General features: G+C 31.4%; 1 protein-coding gene across 1 annotated transcript; it reads left to right on the top strand.

The window, feature by feature from the left end:
* The first annotated feature begins 12799 nt into the window (after positions 1-12799).
* Positions 12800-22328, top strand: LOC132744860 (uncharacterized). The gene is made up of 2 exons (XM_060733650.1): positions 12800-13071; positions 20171-22328. Exon 2 carries the CDS (start codon positions 20190-20192, stop codon positions 22248-22250), a length of 2061 nt encoding a protein of 686 aa, XP_060589633.1. The 5' UTR covers positions 12800-13071; positions 20171-20189; the 3' UTR covers positions 22251-22328.
* Positions 22329-25166: the final 2838 nt, after the last annotated feature.

Below are 25166 nucleotides of genomic sequence, written 5' to 3'. Positions count from 1 at the left end.
CACGATGTTTTGTTTTGTCCTGCGTGTGATACTGCGTGTTCCCCTAATATTACATGTACGCTACAAAAAAAGAAAAAATAACATCAAAACATATAAAAAAAGTTATATTCACGTGTTGTGGTTGATTTTGTCCTATCCTAAATTGCTTCCTTTAATGAATATATGTAATAATTGCAAAACCGATATGTGAAAAACTGAATAATCTTTAATTAATTAGTGAAATTAACGCTGATATTATATTAAATCGTCTTTTAACTTTACCAGTGGCTTTATTGAAATTGAATCATATGAATTCAAGGAAACAATTGCACACTATCTAAAGGAATAATATCGGGGTTTGACTGCAAAACTCACGTTACTTATATGAAATAAAGAGGGACTTTAAACAGTTTTGCGGTCAATCCTCGTGAACTGCTTCGTGTATACGGTTGACATTTGTCTTTTTACTATCATTGCAGTAAAGGTCAATTATTTTTTCCATATAATTTTGTTTTTTCATCATTTTAAAAAAAGCAAACTTATATACATGTGTATAGTTATATGAAGATTAATAGAGAAATAATTATATTAATTAATGTTGGACTTTCTTCATCACGTATCGGTTCTAGTAATAGCTCTTTTGATAGTTACCTTTTGCAGAATCGATCATAAAAACAGACGCTGTCCGTCAAGTTAATTAAGTTAGATGAACAATTAGCGAAAGATCAATTTCTCAAACATTTCTCTGGTACTGCCTTAATATTGAATTAGATTATAGGGTTGGCGTTCAACACGCAAAAATGATGAACGACGTGACGGCGCCAATAGTCAACACGCGTGGTTTGGAATAAATAGATTATCTTTTGGTTTATGAAAGTCATGCTAATAAAGATGGAAAAATAGTTACTTCCGAGGAAAGGAAAATGCCTATTTAACACTTTGTATCGGTGCGGTAATATTACTGCAAATGATTTAATGAAAAAAGTATGAAATAATAATAATAATAATAATAATTATAATAATAATAATGATGATGATGATGATTATGATGATGATGATGATGATAATAAAAAATAATTATAAATTGTTTGTTTAGATTTCCCAAATGATATTGTCAATGCATATATAAGGCGATCACAACATATTTTGATATCAAACGGTTATAAATTTATAAAAAAATAAAGTGTTTTATATGTTAATCTTAATTTATCTATATTTACTAGTACAATAAATTATTATAAAAACACGGTTTCACCGTTTTCATTTTCCTATCTTAAAATTTAAGAAATAAATGATGTTAAAGGGAGAAAAGTTCAGAAAACATATTCCAAGTTTTGCAAAAGATTATGAAAGTACTACAAAAACCCACCCATCTTTATCATTATAATTATGAAACTTACTGATAGTAAACAGAAAAGTGTCTAATTGCATTTGTAAAGAAACACGTCGTTCATAGCCATTTTTCTTTAAAATCATCGTTGACAACTAACTGGCAAATTCTTTACATCTTCTAGGAATAATTAGTAGAATATTTTATTTCTCGGTGCCATCTGCTTTCTGATGAGTAATGGTTAACCCGAGTGCCAGAAGAAATAGGAATATCCTTTTCAGATATAAAAAGTGGTACCGAGAGCAGGTGCTCTTTGTAAATTAATCAGTCATGTAATACATCAAAAAGATTGTTCAACTTTTCTGATATAAAATGAAATTAAATCTACTGTTAATGAGCTTCTTTTGAATTTTGCCGAACAATATATTTAAATCAAATATATAATTAGAGTTGGTCTACAAGACATTGGAAAATCTGAAGAAGCGAGGATATATTTTATCTAGTATTTCAATTGTTAACTGTTCTGCCGAACAGCTTTTACATTCTATATGTTACTGTTTGCATAGTCAAAACCTTGGTTATATATTATAAAATTATCATCTGAATAAACTTCAACATGATGCAATCTGAAATTTTATCTTTAATTTGTCAGCTATTGAACTGAGGTTGATTTCATCGATTGCGAGTTTAAAGCGAGTTGGTCTATAATGACTGGCTGCAATGCCAGTGAAATTATGTTTGTTTGTTTGGATTGGTTTTACGGCGCACCAACACAATTAAGGCCAAATGGCGCCGAAACAGGAAAGATGATTTTGGCTAACCTCGGTTGTTACATCAGGGGTCATAACCACCTCACCTTTTGGAGCTAAGAGAGGCATAGACTCTAGTATTTCAAATCTATTTAGTCGCCTCTTACGATCACGCAGGGATAAACGGTGGTTGCTGATACCCCAACCTTTACAGGAAAGCCCTGAGGGGCTAACATTATGTTGATGGTAACAAACCACGAAAGACAAATATGATGTAGCCGTTGGCACGGGGGAGGAAGTGTTACACGAAGGATGGAGTTCTTATGATAACTTGTTTGGAGTTCCTATGAATAACTGTCACGGAGTTCCTGGAAAACCGTTACGGATTTTCTGTGGAAAACTTTTCTATATACTTGGAGAACTCGCGTAAAAATGGTTATTTTTTTTAACTTTAAATGGGGAGTTTGAGGTGCTAAATTTTAACTATGATAATTAAGCTTTGCCCAACATATTGTATTATGTTTTTGGTTTTTTTTTCAGAAAAATATTTTAGTCCATTTTCGTCGCCTTTTTAAAAAAAATCTGGTAGTTTTGAGAAAAATGACCATATTTCTTGCTAATTCGTACATATTGACCTTTTCATTTGTGATCTTCTTCGTTGCTATACATAATCACCTAATTATAGCGGAGAGTTGCAAACATAAAGCCCGGACTAATAAATGTATACCCGATTTTTCAAATGTTACGGAGTTCTTGCGATAACTCAAAATATGTCCTGGAGTTCTTATGATAACTTTTGTTACTGTCAGTGTGTTTTTGTGCTTAATCACGGCACGTTTTAGTCAATAAGTGTGTAAATCATTATGAAGCATAGTACGCTTTATCATTTGCAGCAAAAAATTTGGTTATATAACGTTGGTTTTGATCGTGTTTTTAGTTCCTAATTAAATTTTGTGCGAAATCATATTTGACATTATAAACCCAACGAATGCACTAAATGTTTCTGTGTATACTGTTCGTCAACAAAAGTTTTTATGTCGATAAGTTTCCGCAAATGCAACATTGAGGCCCATGTGGCAAAATTAAAACACGATCATTCAATATATCTGGAGAAGACGATGAAACTGCTTTGGTGTACAGTCTACATAGGATAAACAGGTGCTAAGCTATCTTCAGGAACCGTGGTCGAGGGGTTTGAGTCGATGACTTCTAATCCAGTTACCTCTCTGTCGTGGGTTCGATCCCCGGGAGATGCCTTGGTAGTTTAGCACTGAGGAAGGTAGTATAGTACTGGTGTAACTCTTCAGGAACGATGGTTAGGATACTACCCGCCCGTATGACTGAAATACTGTTGGGAAAAGGCGTAAAATGAAACAAACAAGCAAACAAAAATCTTCAGGAAAACCTGAATCAAAACCTGGAAAAATTGTTTAAAACTTACACTTTTTTCTCAGTTATATGTTTTAAGCAACCGCCTTTCTACAGCAGACAATAAGTAGTTGGGCTTCCCTCAAGAAGCGGCTAAGTAAATTGTATCATTATATACCATGTAACTCTTCACACCTATGCACCCGAAATGTATGATCTTTTTATGCATAAAAAAATAACCGATTACCACCGATCTCTTCGACAGATTTGCACGTACCCTACGGGTTCGAGCGAAAGAAGTTCGAAAAATGTATGCAGTAATTTTCCGAAATATGGAGATTGCTGTACGTCACGTGATGCTACATATTGGATTTAATAGAGAAAGGAACAAGGTCGATAAACGGCATGAACCTTACGGTTACTCACATATCTTATTGTAGACTTACTTTCTATCGTCATATCATGGTCATAGAACTTTATTACGTTTCTATGACAAAAACTGAATACCTTTTAGAAATTGAAAATACCCGTTGAATACATAAAGACGACACCCACCTCATTAAATGTAGATAAAGGGTAGTGCATACTACCTCCTATTTTGCTGAAAACCATTTACATGCATACCCATAGCATAGTTACTTAATGTTTTCTAAAACTGCCAGGAATAATATATATATGACGAAATCATGCTTGAGTATTAAATTCAAAGCGTATTTTTATCCTGTAAGTAAATGCTCTACATCAAGTATGTTTACAGTCATTCCAATAAAATTAAAAAAAACACACACAAAAGACCAAAACAAACACAAAAAAACACAAGAAACGGAGGTAAGAACTGAAAAACACGATCAAAATCAACGTTATATAACCAAACTTTTGTGCAAATGATAAGCGTACTATGCTTCATAATGATTTACACACTTATTGACTAATAAAATACGCTTAAACGTACCGTGATTAAGCACAAAAACACACTGACAGTAACAAAAAATATCATAAGAACTCCAGGACATATTTTGAGTTATCGCAAGAACTCCGTAACATTTGAAAAATCGGGTATAAATTTATTAGCCTGGGCTTTATGTTTGCAACTCTCCATAATAATTAGGTAATTAAGTATAGCAACGAAGAAGATCACAAATGAAAAGGTCAATATGTACGAATTAGCAAGTAATTTGGTAATTTTTCTCAAAACTACCAGATTTTTTTTTAAAAAGGCGACAAAATATGTATCTAAAGATTTTTTCTGAAACAAAATACAATATGTAGGGCAAGCTTAATTATCAAAATTAAATTTAGCACCTCAAACTCCCCATTTAAAGTTAAAAATAACCATTTTTTACGCGAGTTCTCCAAGTATATAGAAAAGTTTTCCACTGAAATCCGTAACGTTTTCCAGGAACTCCGTGACAGTTATCATAAGATCTCCAAACAAGTTATCATAAGAACTCCATCCTTCGTGTAACACTTTCTCCCCCGTGGTTGGGGAGGTGTAAAATTTCATGATCTTATATTTAGCAGGTAATTGTAATAAATTGTTCTAAAACAAAATGTTAATTTACATTTTTAATCACTTTGAACCCTAGCTATTCTATAGTATTATCAATATTTAAAATATTTATGGAAAATGTGTCCATTGTAAGCCAATCTACTTCAAAGTATGTACTATTATTATATTTATAATTACATTAGTGAAGGATGTGAAATAGTTATTATTGCAAAACTTATATTTCCGTTATCTATCAATTATAACTGTAAAAATTTATAAAAAACATAATTATTCCTATTTAATATATCAAGAAAGATGCCTTGTAAGCGCAAGCCAAATAAAACTCTATATTTTACACACAGAAAGGTGAAATATTAATGAGACAACCTTTGTTATACCCTTTCTAGGTATGATCGTAAGAATAATAAATAAACCATGTGAATGTTTAATTTGTCTTTTTTACACAAGTCGTATATAACGTCAGCTTTTTACTCATACCCTTTAATGATAATACAAAAAACGTGACAATGTTTAAGAAAAGAAAGAGCTATAATCTTTTATTCACAAGATTGAACAAAAGCTCTGACATTGACATTGACATCTGACTCTGGCCTCTTGTTACACGAGAGATTGCTCTGTATGGTCACCTAAAAACCGAGAAGTCACTTTCACTTATTCAATTTTCATATGATATATAAGGGTTATGAATTGTTTTCTGCACTTCTGAAGAGATTACTGAAGGCAGACCATGTAACATTAATTGATATTGGCAATTTACTTAATCGATAAGAAAAACCTGTAATTGACTTTAATTAATAGCTTGTTTCATCTTTCCGACCTTATGTCAACACAATTTATCTTTTGTATGGTGATGATGGCACAGTAAAACAATTACGTCAAGTTTGTGATGGTTTTGCGATCAATACACGCAGCATTCAGATCTTGGTTTGTTTATATTGATGTTTCATAACCATCATTATCTTGTTTATTTTCTTCTGTTGATTTAAGTACGGCAATGAAATTGATTACTAACACTGTACAGTCTGTGGAGCAGTCACTGTCTGTTCGAATATAAGGTATGGAGAAAATGTTGCAATTCATATTTATAGCATACAATATATACAGTATAGTATACATACATAATGTTTTGTCATGACAAATATTCTTCTTTATCATGGATACATGAAATTATATTGAAAACAATAGAAACTTACATTAAAAAAGACACCAACATTATGAGCACTATTACCGCAACTAATTTACCAAAAATGCTTTTAAAGTTTGCAAACGTAAGGTATTTGCATTCTTTTTAGCCTTTAAGAATACCAGTTGAAATATAAACAAATATTTTTGTCTTAAGGCGCTAATAAATCGCTTATAAAATTTCCTTATAAAAGGTTGCACACTTTATGTGTTTTTTTTGTATCAATGTTCCGGGAAAAATGCAAGCCGTAAACGGTTCCTATTTATGTATTTATTTATTTCTTTTACTATAAATATACACCATTGTTAAAAAAGCAACACAATCTTGTATGCAAGATAGGCTAAAGCTTCTTTTACAACAAATTCAATAAAACCCCGGTATTTGAAGCCCTTACTCTAATTTGCTCTTTCAAAATACATGCCAACTCATTGGCTGTTAAAATTTATTTAAAAATAATATTATTCATATTCATACGTTCTGCATGTCTTATTATAAGGTACACTAAATGGCAGTTGAAGTAATCATCTTTTTTGGAAAAGTGTTACCTTATTAAGCGAATTTGGTTCGATTTAAAGTCTGGCAAATGAGAACATTGTATTGATATACAGGGCGTTGAGTGTTAACAATATCATTAATTTTCTTGACCCTTTCCTTCCCAACATATGTTTCAGTCAGTTATCGTCCTTTAGACAGTCTCCCAGTATAGAAACTATCATCAAAACATACGCTGTCCGTCAAGTTAATCACATTACTTGGGGCAATTAACGAAAAGATCAATGTCTCAATTCAATTCAATTCAATATTGAATTAGATTATAGGCTATGTTGTTCATTTAAAAAAAATGAACAGAGTGTCAGAAGAGATCGCCAACTATTATGGTTAGTTATAAATAGATTGTAAATTCATAGGCTACTATTTCTTTTCAAAATATCATTATTTGTTATATTTGTTATATTTAAGAAAATAATCAGACATCGGCTGTAAAATCTATTTCTCGGGTATTAGTTTAGCGGAAACTCGGCACAGTCTCGTTACTGCCGTAAACAGTTGCCCTCGAGCTAGATATTCCGGTCTGTACTGGCAGGCGGTGAAAGATCCTTAAAATGCTCTTTTATCATTATCATTGACGTTATTTTATAAAAATTCATTAGCAACTGATGACTTAAAAGGTTATCATAATTTACTTAAGATTATTTTGTTACAGTGGAAACTGTTTCTAGCAAGTTGAATACTTTGAGGACTTTCCCGATACACGACCTAGAATAGAATCGGTTGTAAAATATATTGAAGTATTTGTATTGAACAGTGTTAAAATATGTGCTGTTCCTTAAGTTACCTCAATATGTAATTATAAGGTGTTGGTCATCAGAAGTGACAAAGTAGTTCTCGTAGAACTTCAAATACCTAAAAAAACTATTAAACGAAAATGCTCATCCACAGCAAGTTACATATAAATTTTTGTATTTAATTACCTGTTACCACTCTAAATTATTCGATTTTCAAAAATATTTATTTGATATCCTATTTGACTTACTGCAAAAATGACACTTGAGCGACGTTTTGACTGCAAAACTCATGTTACTTATATGAAATAAAGAAGGACTTACAACAGTTTTGAGGTCAACTCTCGATATAATGATACTTTTTTAAATATTTTGAACTGCTTCAATAAGAGTTACACATGTATACGGTTGACATCTGCTTCTTTACTATCATTGCAGTAAAGGTCAGTTATTTTTTCCATATAATTGTGTTGTTTTATCATTTTTAAAAAAGGAAACTAATATACATGTGTATAGTTATATGAAGATAAATAGAGAAATAATTATATTAATTAATGTTGGACCTTTCTCGTCACGTATCGGTTCCAGTAACAGCTCTTTTGATAGTTACCCTTTACAGAATCGATCATAAAAACAGACGCTGTCTGTCAAGTTAATTAAGTTAGATGAACAATTAGCGAAAGATCAATTTCTCAAACATTTCTCTGGTACTGCCTTAATATTGAATTAGATTATAGGTTTGGCGTTCAACACGCAAAAATGATGAACGACTTGACGGGGCCAATAGTCAACACGCGTAGTTTGGAATAAATAGATTATCTTTTGGTTTATGAAAGTTATGCTAATAATAATGGAAAAATAGTTACTTCCGAGGAAAGGAAAATACCTGTTTATCACTTTGTATCGGTGCGGTATTATTACTGCAAATGGTTAAATGAACAAAGTATGTAATATTAATAATAATAATAATAATTAATAATAATAATTATGATAAAGAGTTTGTATAGATTGCCCAAACGATATAGTATATGTATATACATGCATAAAGTTATCACAATATATTATATTTTGATATCAAACGGTTATACATTTATAAAAAAAAAAAGTGTTTTATATGTTAATCTTAATTTATCTATATTCACCAGTACAATTAAAAACCACGGTTTCAGCGTTTTCATTTTCCTATCTTAAAATTAAAGAAATAAATGATGTTAAAGGGAGAGAACATATTTCAAGTTTTGCAAAAGATTATGAAAGTACTACAAAAACCCACCCATCTTTATCATTATATGAAACTTCATGATAGTAAACAGCAAAGTATCTAATTGCATTTGTAAAGAAACACGTCGTTCATAGCCATTTTTCTTTGAAATCATCGTTGACAACTAACTGGCAAATTCTTTACATCTTCTAGGGAATAATTAGTAGAATATTTTATTTCTTGGTGCCATCTGCTTTCTGATGAGTAATGGTTAACCCGAGTGCCAGAAGAAATAGGAATATCCTTTTCAGATATAAAAAGTGGTACCGAGAGCAGGTGCTCTTTGTAAATTAATCAGTCATGTAATACATCAAAAAGATTATTCAACTTTTCTGATATAAAATGAAATTAAATCTACTGTTAATGAGATTCTTTTGAGTTTTGCCGAACACTTTGTTTAAATATATAATTAGAGTTGGTCTACAAGACATAGGAAAATCTGAAGCGAGAATGTATTTTATATTAGGTCTTACATCTAGTATTTCAATTGTTAACTGTTGTGCCGATCAGCTTTTACATTCTATATGTTACCGTTTGCATAGTCAAATTCTTGGTTATATATTGTAAGATTATCATCTGAATAAACTTCAACATGATGCAATCTGCAATTTTATTTTTAATTTATCAGCTATTGAACTGAGGTTGATTTCATCGATTGCGAGTTTAAAGCGAGTTGGTCTATAATGACTGGCTGCAATGCCATTGAAATTATGTTTGTTTGTTTGGATTGGTTTTACGGCGCACCAACACAATTAAGGCCAAATGGCGCCGAAACAGGAAAGATGATTTTGGCTAACCTCGGGTGTTAAATCAGGGGTCATAACCACCTCACCTTTTGGAGCTAAGAGAGGCATAGACTCTAGTATTTCAAATCTATTTAGTCGCCTCTTACGATCACGCAGGGATAAACGGTGGCTGAAATTCTGGTGCCCCAACCTTTACAGGAAACCCCTGAGGGGCTAACATTATGTTGATGGTAACAAACCACGAAATACATATATGTTGTAGCCGTTGGGGAGGTGTAAAATTTCATGATCTTATATTTAACAGGTAATTGTAATAAATTGTTCTAAAACAAAATGTTAATTTACATTTTTAATCACTTTGAACCCTAGCTATTCTATAGTATTATCAATATTATATACTATTATTATATTTATAATTACATTAGTGAAGGATGTGAAATAGTTATTATTGCAAAACTTATATTTCCGTTATCTATCAATTATAACTGTCAAAATTTATAAGAAACATAATTATTCCTATTTAATATATCAAGAAAGATGCCTTGTAAGCGCAAGCCAAATAAAACTCTATATTTTACACACAGAAAGGTGAAATATTAATGAGACAACCTTTGTTATACCCTTTCTAGGTATGATCGTAAGAATAATAAATAAACCATGTGAATGTTTAATTTGTCTTTTTTACACAAGTCGTATATAACTTCAGCTTTTTACTGGTATTCATACCCTTTAATGATAATACAAAAAACGTGACAATGTTTAAGAAAAGAAAGAGCTATAATCTTTTATTCACAAGATTCAACGAAAGCTCTGACATTGACATTGGCATCTGACTCTGGCATCTTGTTACACGAGATATTGCTCTGTACGGTCACCTAAAAACCAAGAAGTCACTTTCACTTATTCAATTTTCATATGATATATAAGTGTTATGAATTGTTATCTGCACTTCTGAAGAGGTTTATCTGAAGGCAGACCATGTAACATTAATTGATATTGGCAATTTACTTAATCGATAAGACAAACCTGTAATTGACTTTAATTAATAGTTTGTTTCATCTTTCCGACCTTATGTCAACACAATTTATCTCTTGTATGGTGATGATGTCACAGTAAAACAATAACGTCAAGTTTGTGATGTTTTTGCGATCAATACAAGCAGCATTCAGATCTTGGTTTGTTTATATTGATGTTTCATGACCTTCATTATCTTGTTTATTTTCTTCTGTTGATTTAAGTACGGCAATGAAATTGATTACTAACACTCTACAGTGGATTTTCTTTATTCACTGTCTGGTAGAATATAACATACATAATGCAATTGTCATGACAAAAATTTCACTTTATCATGAATAAAATGAGGAACTGACCATCATTTTGGAATAATGTGACATAATTTAATTGAATTCGGTTCGATTAAGATCCGTGCAAAAAAGTACAATGTATTGAAACAGAGGGCGTTAGATGTTGATAATATCATTAATTGTCTTGGCCTTTTCCTCTCAGACATATGTTTCAGTCAGTTATCGTTCTTTAGACAGTCTCCCAGTATAGAAACTATCATCAAAACATACGCTGTCCGTCAAGTTAATCACATTACTTGGGGCAATTAACGAAAAGATCAATGTCTCAATTACTTGTCTGGTACAGTCTCAATATTGAATTAGATTATAGGATATGGCGTTTAATTCGAACGAAAAAAATGAACAGCATGTCAGAAGATATAGCCATCATTTATGATTAGTTATAAATAGGTTTTATAATATGTTTTGCAGTAATAAAAGGACAGGGAAAAAACCACTAGAATTTGAAAAAATAATCTAATTTAATGGTATTATTTTGGAGGCTACTTCAAATATAAAAGCTATGCATTTTATCGTTACCTTTACCGATTTCGCGTTTGATATTATATAATTACGTATGACAACTTCATCTGTTGTGCCGATTATCTGGTGTGTTGATGTAAAACTTTTGTTTCATTATTGAATGTTCTATGATATTTGCTAACACATAAACACAATTCACGAAAGCATATCACGTCAAGTTTTTTCAATGCTCTATCATCGTTAACGTTGACGTTATGTTAAAGAAACTCATTAATTATAAATGGCTTAAAAGGTTATCATAATATACTTAAGATTGATTTGCTTACAGTGGAAACTGTTTCTAGCAGACTGAAAACTTTGAGGACTAGAGCAACGGTGTTATGACATAACGTCATTTTGAAGTATCAAGGTAACACAAATCCCCCCGACACTATTGAATATTGTAAGGGCATACATGCACATTTTCAGGAGCAAATCTTCAATAATGAACTTAACATTGGATTATTATCGTAACTAAATGATTGAATTTTATATCAATGACCAAAATACGTACATAGGTACACATACTTTTGGAACAACACTCCTAAGAATCTCGAATAAAAATTTCAATAACTTAAAAAACTGGACAGTCAAACGATGTGTTGAAGGATTCCATATCTGGAAGTATTCCTGAAGGATATCAGAAAGTTTCTGAAATAGAAGTGTCATTATTGTCCATTATTTAGCCGGTGTGTGTTTAAATGGAACGCTGATTCCTTCGTTAATAGATATAATAGCCCCCTAGTAAGAGATCAATGTTGCTGTCACAGTTTCTAATGGTGAAGCCCCTGCACGTTGACAACACGCCATTATATCTCTTGAAATTGCTGTGTTAATTTAATATCTTTCTTTAAGGTTTCTTTGCATGTGTAAATCATTTTATCTTTACCACGAACAAGTAGCCGTGTTCTTAATTGAAAACGTCATCAGTCGAAGTGAAGACAAATCCACATTTCTGGTTATCTTGTCATAACATGAAGTTCATAAATAATTCTCCCTATTGTATTAAACTTGCAAGATGTTTAAGTTATTGCAAATCTCAAGGGACATGTCAAAGAACAGTTTCATCTCCCTATTTTTTTTCTCTTTACTTGCATGTATGATGACTTTTTATACCTAAATTATTGTTTAAGACAACAGTTGGCTTGGAAATGGCAAGCACAATTATAAAGAAATAAATCATTCGATGGTACTTGTTTCGGATAGATATTTCAAAACAATTTGGTTTTTATCAACATGTTAGAAAATTTTAAGCAAGGCTTCATATAGACTTCAATATAGATTGCTTTGTTATAGATTTGCGACTCTACAAAGCGATGTCCAAATAAACCTGTAAGGTTATTGGGAAAAAATCAGCGCCTCTATTTTATAACATGTGAACAGATATTATTTACATTCCCGTAATTTCTTGGTCAATTATTTCTATCAAGTCAAATGATTTTCGATAAATCAATGTAAGCCCAGGGTAGTTTCAACCATCTAATGAAATCTTACACTGATCTAGAAAATAGTCGATAAGGAAAGTTCCGTTTCTTTATGGACGGGACAATGAACGCGACAGGGTATACCTGACTCTATTGATTTGCGGAGCGCGCGCAATGGTTCCAAAAATAAATCAAATAATACGGTTGCGGGTAGAAAATAACGCTGGGTGCAAGTTATACAGTTAAATATTTTATAAAATTAGATCAAAATTAATTAAATTGCTTTTAAAACGTCAAAGTGGATATATCAGAACAACTTTATCAAAGATGTGAGAACTTGGAAAATAGAATTTGATAGCAAAATATCACAAAGGTAACGCATTTATTTATTTTTTTTTATAATATCGTCATTGACTTTAGATGGATATATACACGTTTTTAAAGTAATTTAACAATTTTTACCTTACTTAAAGTAACTTTGTCAAGTCTTCAAATTAACATGAATAGTGTACATTGTCTCAAGGATCTTAGAGGTAATGTTTTCTTTAAACTTACAAATCGCTTCTTGATTTTATTGGATTGATATAATTAATTAATTATCATTTTCAAAAATAATGAAAGCCGGTATTGGAACCATTATATGGCGCTTGATTTTTGTACAACTATGTTTTTATTTTGGGATGTCTTTCAAAAATAACAGTGACGTATGTAATATAGCCGTAAGTTTTTGTGCATATCGTCATACTTATTTACATTATATTTGTCCAAAACGTTTGCTTACTAAATCCTACATCCTATTGCTAAAATAATCTTATATATTTATGTTAATTTATGTTTATCTGTTTAATGGATTCTATTTAGATGAAGAAAAATATCATCGACAATAACATAATTTCGTATCTTACAATGAATGTTATTACCATCATTGAAAACTAAACTAACTACATGTACTAAAGTTTCTTAATGTTAATAAGAATAAGATATCTTTTCCACTCATACATTAAAGTGTTATAAAACCGTACCAAAATTGTATGAAAGACTGGACCCATATTAATGAAGAAATAAATTATTTCTCGTACATAATTCCATGTTATTAACAATAATGTTCCTTATAACTTAATGTAGACGTTAGATTTATCTACAGCTCTTACGTATATTTGTGTTTTAAGTCGTTTGAAATAAGCTATTTCATTTTCAACAATTATAAATAGTAATGCCAGTTTTTCATGTTCTTCCAACGATAAACTTTGCACTTTTTCTCTTTTATTTGTTAGTACTGTTCATCCTTTCTTAAAACATTATCTTAAGGCATTAATTAAAAGAAATCTAATTCATCTACTACTAAGCGTTAAAATTTCAATTTTGTATACAGTCTCAAACAAATTACGTCTTTAATGAAATATAAAACTTCAAGAACTTAAGATTTAGTGATACACCGATTTAATCATTTTGATCAAGCCTCCGTCGCTTGGATAATTAATTTCATGACTAAAACAATTAACTTTGCCATTCTTCTGCTTGGCATGTTTATGTGATTGTAAACCAACAAAATGTCAGTAACGCACCATAATAACGTGGTTGTTTAATTACTAAAGAATATTATTTGCCTCATCACTATTAAGGAAGTTAGAAAATTATTTCGGTACCATTAAATACAAATTGGTATTTGAAAAGTTTATTATTTAGGTATACTTTTCATTTTTTTTCAATGTCAAAATCAAATCCGAAACTGGTGAATTTACTTCTTGAATTGTAATTGCAATCATGACGAAATATGTCATATGAAATTAAGTTTGGAAATTATCATTAGTCGGCACCCTCATGCGTACCTTCAGGCCCATAACGTCTCAGAAATGCTTTCATTTTATTTTTCAATTTTGTATTTGATTTTTGGTATCTTGTTACATTTCTAACATTACTCACTATTCACATAGGTGAACAATTGTTTGCTTTCTTTGCTCTGTTGGGAATTGATATGATTATTGTGAATTACTATTTTGTATGAAAGTCAACATACTATTTTGTTTACGTTTTGCTACCTTTATGATATATTATTTCATGTTCAGTGTTACTTTCTTCAGTTGTAAAACATCTTACAAGCTCTTAATCAATTATGAAAACATTACTAAACATAAGTTTGACATTTATTAACAATTAAAAGAATATGTATTTCTGAGGCATAATATACCTTTAAGAATGATTTATATTATATTCTCAAGAATGACACACATTGTGTGGTCAATTGTAATCACGCGCTGTTAAACCATCGATCTGCGATAAATCAATGCAAATATTGACTATAAGAATTCACGGTCGGCATGCGATAATGACCATATATAGACAGTACAGGACAGTAGAAGCGGCATGCTTTACCTGCCTATATCGATCAAAGCATCACGGCTTACTCTCGTAGAAAAGTTTAGCAAGAAATCAAAACTATTGGCAAACAATTCTAGTGCTCCCACTCATCGCAAGAAAATTATCTATTTGATTCCTATGCTTTTACCTTTTATTGGATACTATGAGTATAACATGTTTTTCGTTAGTTAAAACAGAGAAGGGATATTAAAATAAAAAAACTCAAATGCCAATTAGAAAAGGTAATATTTTATTTATAATACACTTTTGGACATAAGGCTTTGCACACAATAATTGACGAATATTATATGCTTGTTTCTTTGCGATTACTTTTTTTTTTATAAAATAACAATACAATATTTTAAAATAACATCTAACATTGCCAATAAAATTATTTATGAAATTTTATTGTTTACAATATAAAGTTTAAAAGTGTCACCATCATTTGTCTTTTTTTATAATTTTTCTGCTTCCAGCAAGGTCTCATGAAACTTTAGAAATTAGAATAATGTCAAGTATTTACCAAACAAAGGATACTTTTAATACTTTATTTTCCATTGTCAAGTATTTATTTCTTTGTATTCTACCTATACGCCAACATATTGGTGACACTATTGAAAAAGTCTTCAAACTCACTGTAAAGTACGGACGACATTTTCCTATTTATATCATTTATAAACTTGTTTATCCTTTTAAATGAAATGCGATTTATGGCCTTAATAAAGTAGTTTTTTTTCTGTATAGCACACGTATGGTGGTATAAAGTAGCATCTTTTACAACGACACAGATAGCATTGTAATTTATTCCTTCTACTAGAAACGTTATCTGGTTATGTTTTTATATTCTTTCAATAATATCTACATCTTAATGGTGGAATAAAACATAAAGTTATTCTTAAACACACAAGGATTTCCATAGTAATGAAATTGTTGAATATGAAGCTGTCCAATATTTTTAGTCTGACACATTATCTATTTAAATTCAATTTTCTTTTTAAAAAATACAAAGTTTCGAGAAGTAAGTATGTTTAATAAAATAGTTAGCATAATGATCTTTTTTCCTATAAAAATTCAAATAATCTACCTGTATATTTATGATGTTTTTTATTCGACTAACTATTGAAATTGCTTTTACATTTACATAATCGACTAATATCGCGTTTCTTATTATTTGTATGGCAGTTCTTATTTTTTTAAAGGTAATTAAAATTAGCGTCTCGTGCCTCTTTTAACAAAGTTTACCTCTGATTTTATTTGTTTACTTTGTCTTTAGTTGAGCTGACAGCTTCACGTTTGAATAGTTCAACATTCTTTCTCTGTTCCTTTTGGTCAAGTCCGTCTCAAATACATATTGTTGTTAGTATAGAGTTAGGTTAAGTTAGCGTACTCAATTGAATTAGAATGGTTGTGGGCTAATTTTTAACTATCGTCAGTCTCTCTAAAGTTTAACCATTTAAAAGACAAAACACTTAACACGACGAGGAAGGAATAAATGTTTGTACCTACAATACACACATACGGTACACCACAGTATTAGTAATTCCTTATCAACAACATCCTCAGTAACCTAGTCTTTTTATTGTACACCAGTATTGATAAATTAAATGTAGTATATACGGAGTGTGTACCGTCGGTTCCGACGAAATATCAACAAATGTCTCATCAAAGGATCTTATTTGTATATTTACTTATATAATAAATAAAGTTTATTGAATGTGACGAAACGCTGCTTGCAAATTCTCAAAAATAAAAATTACACACAGGTCTGGCTTTAAATTTACAACAGTTTACATAAAAAAGAGTTATCATTTCAAGAAATACTCGAATATGTTGGAATAGATATTAAAAACTCAAGTTAGTCGTCTAGAAGCATGCAATAAAACGAATTAAGAATAAAACAAATTAAGAATAAAACCAATTAAGATATGCTAATGTCTCGGATTTAACAGAATGAGATATCTCCAGACGCAGGATTAATTACCGGCTAGGATATTGTCATTTTCTAGTAAATAAATAATACAGATATTTGATATTAACTTTGGAATTATTTCATTCATTTTGCGGAATGAGTTAATATTAGAAGTGTCTGTTCACATACATCAGATAACAGACATATCAGTATAGAAATATCAACATTTTCACTTTGTATAATTGTCCCTACCTGTCTTAGCCTTTCCCGTCTTAAGTGATGTTATTATAGTTTTGGATATTCGATCATTTTGATCAACAATGGCTCAAATACTTTGAATGTTGAAAATTGAAAACCAATGAAGCCAATGCTATGTGAAATGGAGTATTTTGTACTTTATATTATCTCTCATGAACAGACTCAATAAAATCGAGCAAACTTTTGCTGTTTTCATAGCTCATACGGGATCTCCTTTTTCCAGAATTATAGGATCTAGAATCACAATGTATTTGTAAGAAGAAAATGGATTAAAACTATATATAACTATCTCATTTTTAATGCTACAAATGAAATGAACAAGCCATGAAGACAATGCATTATTTGTCAATTTTGATTGATTATCTTAGCAAAGAAAATAGTGTCATACCTCATTCTATGAATACCCTTTGTTACTTACAGATAACTCTACTGAATAATTTATTGTTTGGCTAATTAAGGTAGTATCATATCTTTCGACGTAATCATATAGCCCCAGTCACACTATTAATGTCTTTAGGTTTCAAATAAAACCTTTATATCACGTTTACAATACTACATCTAAACTAAAATGATATTCCAAGAAAAGAAAATAAGCAAAACAGTACGATTCTTGAATAACTTTTTAGAAAGGACATAGTTACTTGCGTAAAGAATATTTCATATCGTTTCCATATTCTTTTTTTAATGCTGTAACTAACGTAGTTCGCACCAGTGTCGTCGGATTCTTTTCAAGTGAGAAAGCTATCCGCTAGCTAACAGAACGTCGGTGGTTCTACTCAGGTACATTTTTCCCGTTTGTGCCTGAAATAACACATAAAGGGACACTTGAAGTCTTCCTGGAAAGTCGCCAATACTGTGCTCGTGCGACGTAACAAATAAATGAAATAAATAAAAAAATGTGCATACAAACTATATATGTCGTTAAACCCATTATTAAACCCAAGAATTTGGCAAGAAAAGGAAAAGATTCCAAACAGAATTTAGGCCTCAAAATACATTTGAAATCAAAATATATGACAGTAAAACTTTGAAATTGATTTAATCATTGTCGATATGATAGGGAAACAGCATTGCGCTAATAAATACGTTTTCTAAGCTGACTACCTAAACACCTTTTATACGGACACGTGGCTGCCATAAATGCACATTGGCTGCCATGCCGTTATTTGCACTGGGAAGAAAATCAATCTAGATGACAAATTCATCTGACTCCCTTTATGGAAAAAGCAAAAAGTGCTGTTCAATAGCTATTATATAATACGATTAAACAATTCTAAGAGATTTTAATTGACAGCATGCCTTTTGAATTTCCTCATATAGTATGATCAATAAGGTGTGATAAAGAATTAAAAAATGCAATATATGAAAGCCATCAAAGAATGAAATAAGTTTGAATTATCATACTGCAAATTATTGAATGTATTTTGTAAAAATTAGAATAAAAATTAATCGGGATAGATAAAGACAGAAAAACAGATAAATACATAAATACAATATGCAAACGCACAAGCATACGCGCGCATGTACACAAATATTCAGACACGCACGCAAGCATGCATGCGTGCGCACACACAAGCAATCACACGCATTCACAGAAAAAAAAACTATCGGTCTTAATGTAACCTTTCGTATCGAAAATGGTGACTGCTGACTATCGAGTCCAATCAACATAGCTAATTGATGGCACACTTTTACACTTTCTTTATTGCTTTAGCGCTAATTGCCATTCTTGACTAGATGAACCCATCTTTTCAATCGTGTAGTATTCTCCAAAGATGTGCCGAAATGTTAAATGCCTCCCGGCGATTTGTACTAAGTCCGAATAAAATATGGTAATTGCCGGATATGACTTTCTGAGCCATGACCCAGAGTATGCTCATTTGTAGTTAGAAGAATTGCAGCTTGTCATCAGGCATTGTTTGACATTTTATATTAAGCTGTATTCCTCATCAAAGAGATTCTTCAAAAGTTAAGAAATGATTAAATGGGTTTAAAGTCTATGCACGTTTTAATTGTATTATAAAACTACTAATCACAAGGAGAAATATTGTTGCAGAATTCACAAATATAAATTTTTTATACAACTTATTATATATTATTTTTTATTCGAGAAAGTCTTTTTTCTACATTTAAAAAAATGTTAACAGAACAGACCAAGAAAATATCTTTATAAAGATGCTTAAAAACTCTTACATTAAAATACGTGAATTGAAAGTATTGAATGCGCTCATATAAAGGTTATGATTATACATTAACAACGTTTCCATATTTAAGTAGATTGAATGTTCGGAAATACACGCAATGTTCTGATACAGCTCTTATTTTTGTTCTGTAATAAGGCAATACATTTTTGCGATAAAATAAAGAAAGGTATGGAGTTAAGATACGCAGTTACGTTATCACGCAGGTCTCAGGCCAAAGTCTTCCAATTACAAACATGCCTTAAGGCCGAAGCGATTAATTTAAACATCTTAACGACATACCATGCAACATTACACAACAAAGCACTGAACATCAATATCTAATTTCTGTGTAACATGTAACATCTATATCTATATTCTGTTTAACATGTAACTTCGATAAATAGTCAAGATATCAGTGTCAGACTAGAACATTTCTAAATAAAATAAGCTCACATGATACATTATTTCTATGATTTGTTCTTAACATAGCTGCTAAGGTTATACAACATATCAATATCATTTGAAATTCATAAAATGAAATGTCGGTAAGTTGTAAGAATAGTTAGGTTTGAGCCGAATGAATTGATTATCAAACTATGTACATGTATACACATTTCTGGAAATAGCGATCACTCAGAAGCATTAAAATCAGCAAAATAACATATAAATTGCAGACTCGGTTTGATTGAGTCTGTACAATTATCTTATTCTATTAAATTGCTTATATTCTACTTACTCATGCAGTAAATACATGTCTTATTCAGATTGATCTTGCCGACAAAGATGAAACAAGAGCCGACAACTATAATAGCTCTGATGAGCCTCTCAGTGGCCTACTGTTGCGTTTTCCCCAAATACCTACAACTTATCACGTGGCATAAAAATATACACAGATCGACACGCATTGCCATCTACTTCCGGGAAGACATAATGGAGTTTCAGCAGGAAAATACGAAACTAAACTTCATATCTGATGAATGGGAAGACAGATGCTATCAAATGGTTGATGTAAACAAATACCTTGTTATGCATGAGAATAATACTTTTTCTTGCATTGTGTTTGTTCAAAGAGGTGAATCAGTTATTCAAATGAAGTCTTCAATGCCATCTGATAAACCATCATCGGTTCTTTGTGATGACAGACAAGTACAACTGGACCCATCACTACTTGTTTCATATGAAATGTCTCAGAAGGAATTCCAAGTATGCCCGTTTGCGGGTGGGTATAACATGAAATTGAGAGATAAAGGTGGAACCGCTCATCCTTGTAATTCTATGGAACTTCCTATGAGATTTGAAAGTGAATGTCATAAAGGTGAAGGAATTACAATTGACTTCCGAATTGATCACTGCGCAGGCAATATTCCAATGAGTGTAACACAAAAAGCAATTTGTGTGACGTCATGGCGACAAGATGGCGATGTTTTAACAATTTTAAGAGCCCCAGATACGAATAAATTATGGTGTCTCCGTATACCAGCCAGACGTTCTTTTGATGGTAAAACAATGATGATATTATATATGGACCCGACTTGTAATGATTATTCAGACGCTCAGTTTTATACCCTGGAACTAGAATTAATCAATCAAAACAGTTTATGCCTAGATGAACATAATGGTTGTAGTAGACTACCGTGCTACGATTATTTCACATCCCAATGTTTGAGATCGTGCGGACAATGTGATCCTAACGTATATCAAACGGCTTGTGATTTTCCTAGGAAAATACGAGGAGAATGGCTTCTAAATGATGCATATGGAAGAAATAGTGTTAATATTTCTGGATCACAACTGCAATATGATAGACTTGGATCCTTTAGCTGCGTAACGTTTCCCGATTCTCCATCTTCTAGAAAGACTAAACAGTTCACGACGGTTTCTTTTTTCACTAACGGATGTCGGCCACGATATACTTGCGTTGCATTTAAACGAATGCGCTCGAATGTATATGGGTTTGCATTAAGCCAAAGTAAAACATGGCCCTTGGAAAATGGTCACGCAAACGTGTGGTCAAAAATTTGTAGCACGAACAATTTTCATGGTGATCCCAAACCTATCGGCGATGCATTCCGGACATACAATGACGTTTTTAAGCCAATGATAACAAAACCTAGTTCTATCTCCGGAATAACATGTCCATTAGACCATAGCTATATTCTTAATGCAACATTTCAGACAGGTGGAACATGTGCAGGTCGTTTATTCAAAGTATGTCAGAAGAAGTCTCATATTCGCTTACAGTATGATAACTGCCATTTGACTGCTAAAAATTATGAAGACTTCAAGTGTATAAGTATGATAGAAAGCAAGTACTGGGAAAAGATTATCTTGTTACAGAGATATAATGATTTAAATGACACAGTGTGTATAATTCTGTCAGATGTAGAACCTGGGCGCGTGCTTTTATTGCCGTCAGGAGAATGTGACCAGTTCACGCGGACATATGTCAATGTTGGACTCCGGCGGCCTTCACTTGACATGATTGTTACACCTGAGATCCAGTCATGTAGATCTGTTGAAACAACTACAGCTACTGCTGTCGTGCATAAATTAGCTACATCTCAGACTCCTCTTGAACCAATGAAAGACGCTTATGTGGGTGGGCGTTCAAGTGAATATTTCTCAAACAAAAGTGCTAAAACAACTCATAAACACCGTCATCAAAATCATAAGACAACAACACCGTCCTTCCCTTATAAAGTTGTACAGAATGATGACCCAGATAAAGCCATAAATACATTAGTATCATCATCGTCATCATATACATTCAGTGCTCATACATTTTTTCTTACCTTTTCTATATATTTTATTTTACAATTTATATATTATGTATTCTTTGAATAAGTTTTTCTTTTTTTACTTATTAATCTTATATATACAGCTTGTCAATAAACTATTTTGCTACAGACGTGTTTTGCTGCTTCTGTATACATATATTAAAACAATATTTGTGAAAACGTGGGTTTTGTTATAAATAAACAGTATTTCTTCATTTCACCATTTTGTAAACCATCTCAACTCATACAATAACTGCAACAACAAGTATTTTGGCAAAATCTATAATAAAGTCACACTCATTACCTAATAATGTCTCGGAAGGCATCTCTGCTAATTCTCTGGGAGTTTAGTTCATGGTTTGAACAAACTGCTTTTTGTAATCATTCGTGCAGTTATAAATATATATTTTTAAGTAAAAAACACCTTTGTGAATTAATGTCAAGTTTTCTTAAACCGGTCCTGGGAGGTGAGAACGTTAGATCACCTTTACCACTTCCGTCCATGAACATGCTCAATCAAACTAAACTTGCAATATTTTTAATTTTGTCGTTTAAGGCAATCAAACATTTTCCCAAGCAAATTCTAATATTCCTTGAATTTTAAATTAAATAATTCTATAGAACCAATTACCGTCCGCCTACATTCAGCAATTTGAATTGGGCATTTTTATACAATGAAGCTGAAAATTGACAGTACCTGTTACAAAATGTGGGAAAATTGTCATGTTAATTAAATTACACATTGAAATCTATTTCAGATGTAAATTTTAATCTATTTTCACACAGGATTTGTATAGGTCATATAGAAATTAGGTCATATGAAAACTTATCAGCTTTACTGTTAGAAGAAGACGGGCAGCATATTAAAATTACCGACTTTCTGTTGGCTAGTTGCATGGCTATCTCACATAAATTAATCCAAAGCATCTTTGGGTAAGTTACCTAAGATCAGTAATGTTTAACTACTTAGTCACAGAGGTCCCTTTACTCCTTGGCTAAACAGAAAGAAACACATGCTGAACAACATATACATTAATATTTGTAAGTAAACCACTACCTTACAAACAGGATACTTTAAAAAAACAACATTTGAACAGAAAATAAAGAAAAAAAGAACTGATGAAAGCAACTTCATTTATGTTAAAGGTTTTTAAAAGAAATTCAATGTTCTTTTTTATACCATTTAGGTTTTGATGTTTTCGTTTTAATAGGCTCTTAAGTCGTTAACGGCCGAAAAAGAAGAACCGTATTTTTATCATGCAGTGAAATATAACATAAGTTTCATTATACATGTGCAGAATTGAGATTTCTATAATCTGTATAGAAAATACATGAGAAACACACGAGTTATTCCTGGCGCTTGCTTGATCTTTTCCACCATTTAGTTTACAGATGGGACGGTGAAATACATTATTCTACAAAAAGACGCAATAAATGCTTGATTAATTACCTCTTCGTTCATATTTTTTCACGAAACATGTGTCGGAATGGGATATCAGCTTCCTTGTTCAATTCAATAAACCAAATGAGAAAGTTCTAATTATCGGATATGAAAGAGCTGCAGTGTAGAGTGTGCCAATTGTGGACAAGGATATAACAATACACAATTAACGCAGTTTCTCTCCCAAGCGGAAATCTTAGGACTAATATTCTTTTGGTTGAACTAACTTTTAAATCAGTGATCTGTATTATCAATCTGAACAACTATAATACTAATGATAATAAAAATTATGACTATATTTCTGCAAATGAAACATGCAATAAATATATTCTATTTTCAGATATTGATCTTCCTAAACGAAGTTTGATACATTTTAATTGAGAAATGAATACATTTTATAATGCATTTTTATTACCCCAAGAAACTAATTTTTGAGCATTGCCCTTCCTGATCTTTATCTTCATTTCTCAAAATACATAAGTATTTTACTAGAACAATGTCATTCAAAGGTGATAATATGCTTTGGTCATGTCTATCTATATTGCGATAGAAACAAACTATAGTAAATACACTTGTATAGTTGTACAGGTGCTAAAAGGAAACTAAGTATAACCATACCATCAATTAATCTAAAGACTAAATGTGCTCAATTCGTCGCTGCAGCATGAACAGCATAACCCTTTTTTTTATCAAAACTTAAATCTAACCTAAATAATAATTTTATCGACTTTATAAGGTACATATTTTCCCACCTACTTAAATGCTAAACGCATCGAGGTTCTTGAATAAAAGGTAAAAGAGATGATTATATTTTAAAAGCTTTATACATACTTTTTCAGTAAAGCCTCGTGACACTTAACTTATTTATGTATAATAACTGATTAAAACATAAAAACAATCATAAAGAGCAGTACAAATTGTTTACATCCTTTTAATGGGTCGGTAAAGAAATTCATGTCACATTGACACAAAGCTATTTAGAAAAGTGGAGTCGCAGGAATCGAAATGAATTTGCTGACGTTCGTATTTATTAGTTCTTGTAAATCAATCGTTTTGCATAGTGACAGTTCTTGCTTCTAACCTTTTGTATTAAATTGAAATTTATTTTTCCTATTTAAGTCTTTAAATTTCTCTTCCCGTTTCTACAACTTGATATTTGCTTTATTTATCAGAAAATGCGTTTCACTTTAAAAGTGTTTTACACTGAGTAATGTTTTTGTTTGGATTTCCAGTCACACCATCACAGTATAGGTGATATTGGGACTTTCCAGCTTTACTGGTAAAGAAAGACCTCAGGTGCCCTTTTTGCATCATTTCAGGCACCCGAGTAGAAATGCCGAGGTTCCGTAAGCTAGCAAGATCGCTTTGTCACATGACAGAACTTTTAATAAAACTAAGAAAACATGCAATATCATAATATACTTTGAATTGTCCACCAAGAAAATTGTTTTGCATTGCAAAATGTAATCATTAAAAAGTTATTAATGTACATTTTAAAGTCAAACATTTACAAATATGAGTACAGTTTTTTACTTGGAACAG

This window comes from Ruditapes philippinarum, unplaced genomic scaffold, assembly GCF_026571515.1.
Source record: "Ruditapes philippinarum isolate M1 unplaced genomic scaffold, ASM2657151v2 ctg2411_1_1_1_1, whole genome shotgun sequence".
Lineage (NCBI taxonomy): Eukaryota > Metazoa > Mollusca > Bivalvia > Venerida > Veneridae > Ruditapes > Ruditapes philippinarum.
The sequence above is the reverse complement of the archived record's forward strand: the minus strand, read 5'-3'. Positions and strand labels throughout refer to the sequence as shown.

Bases quoted from the DNA above. Each gene is read 5' to 3' on its own strand.
- LOC132744860 (XM_060733650.1), top strand. From the start codon at position 20,190: ATGAAACAAGAGCCGACAACTATAATAGCTCTGATGAGCCTCTCAGTG.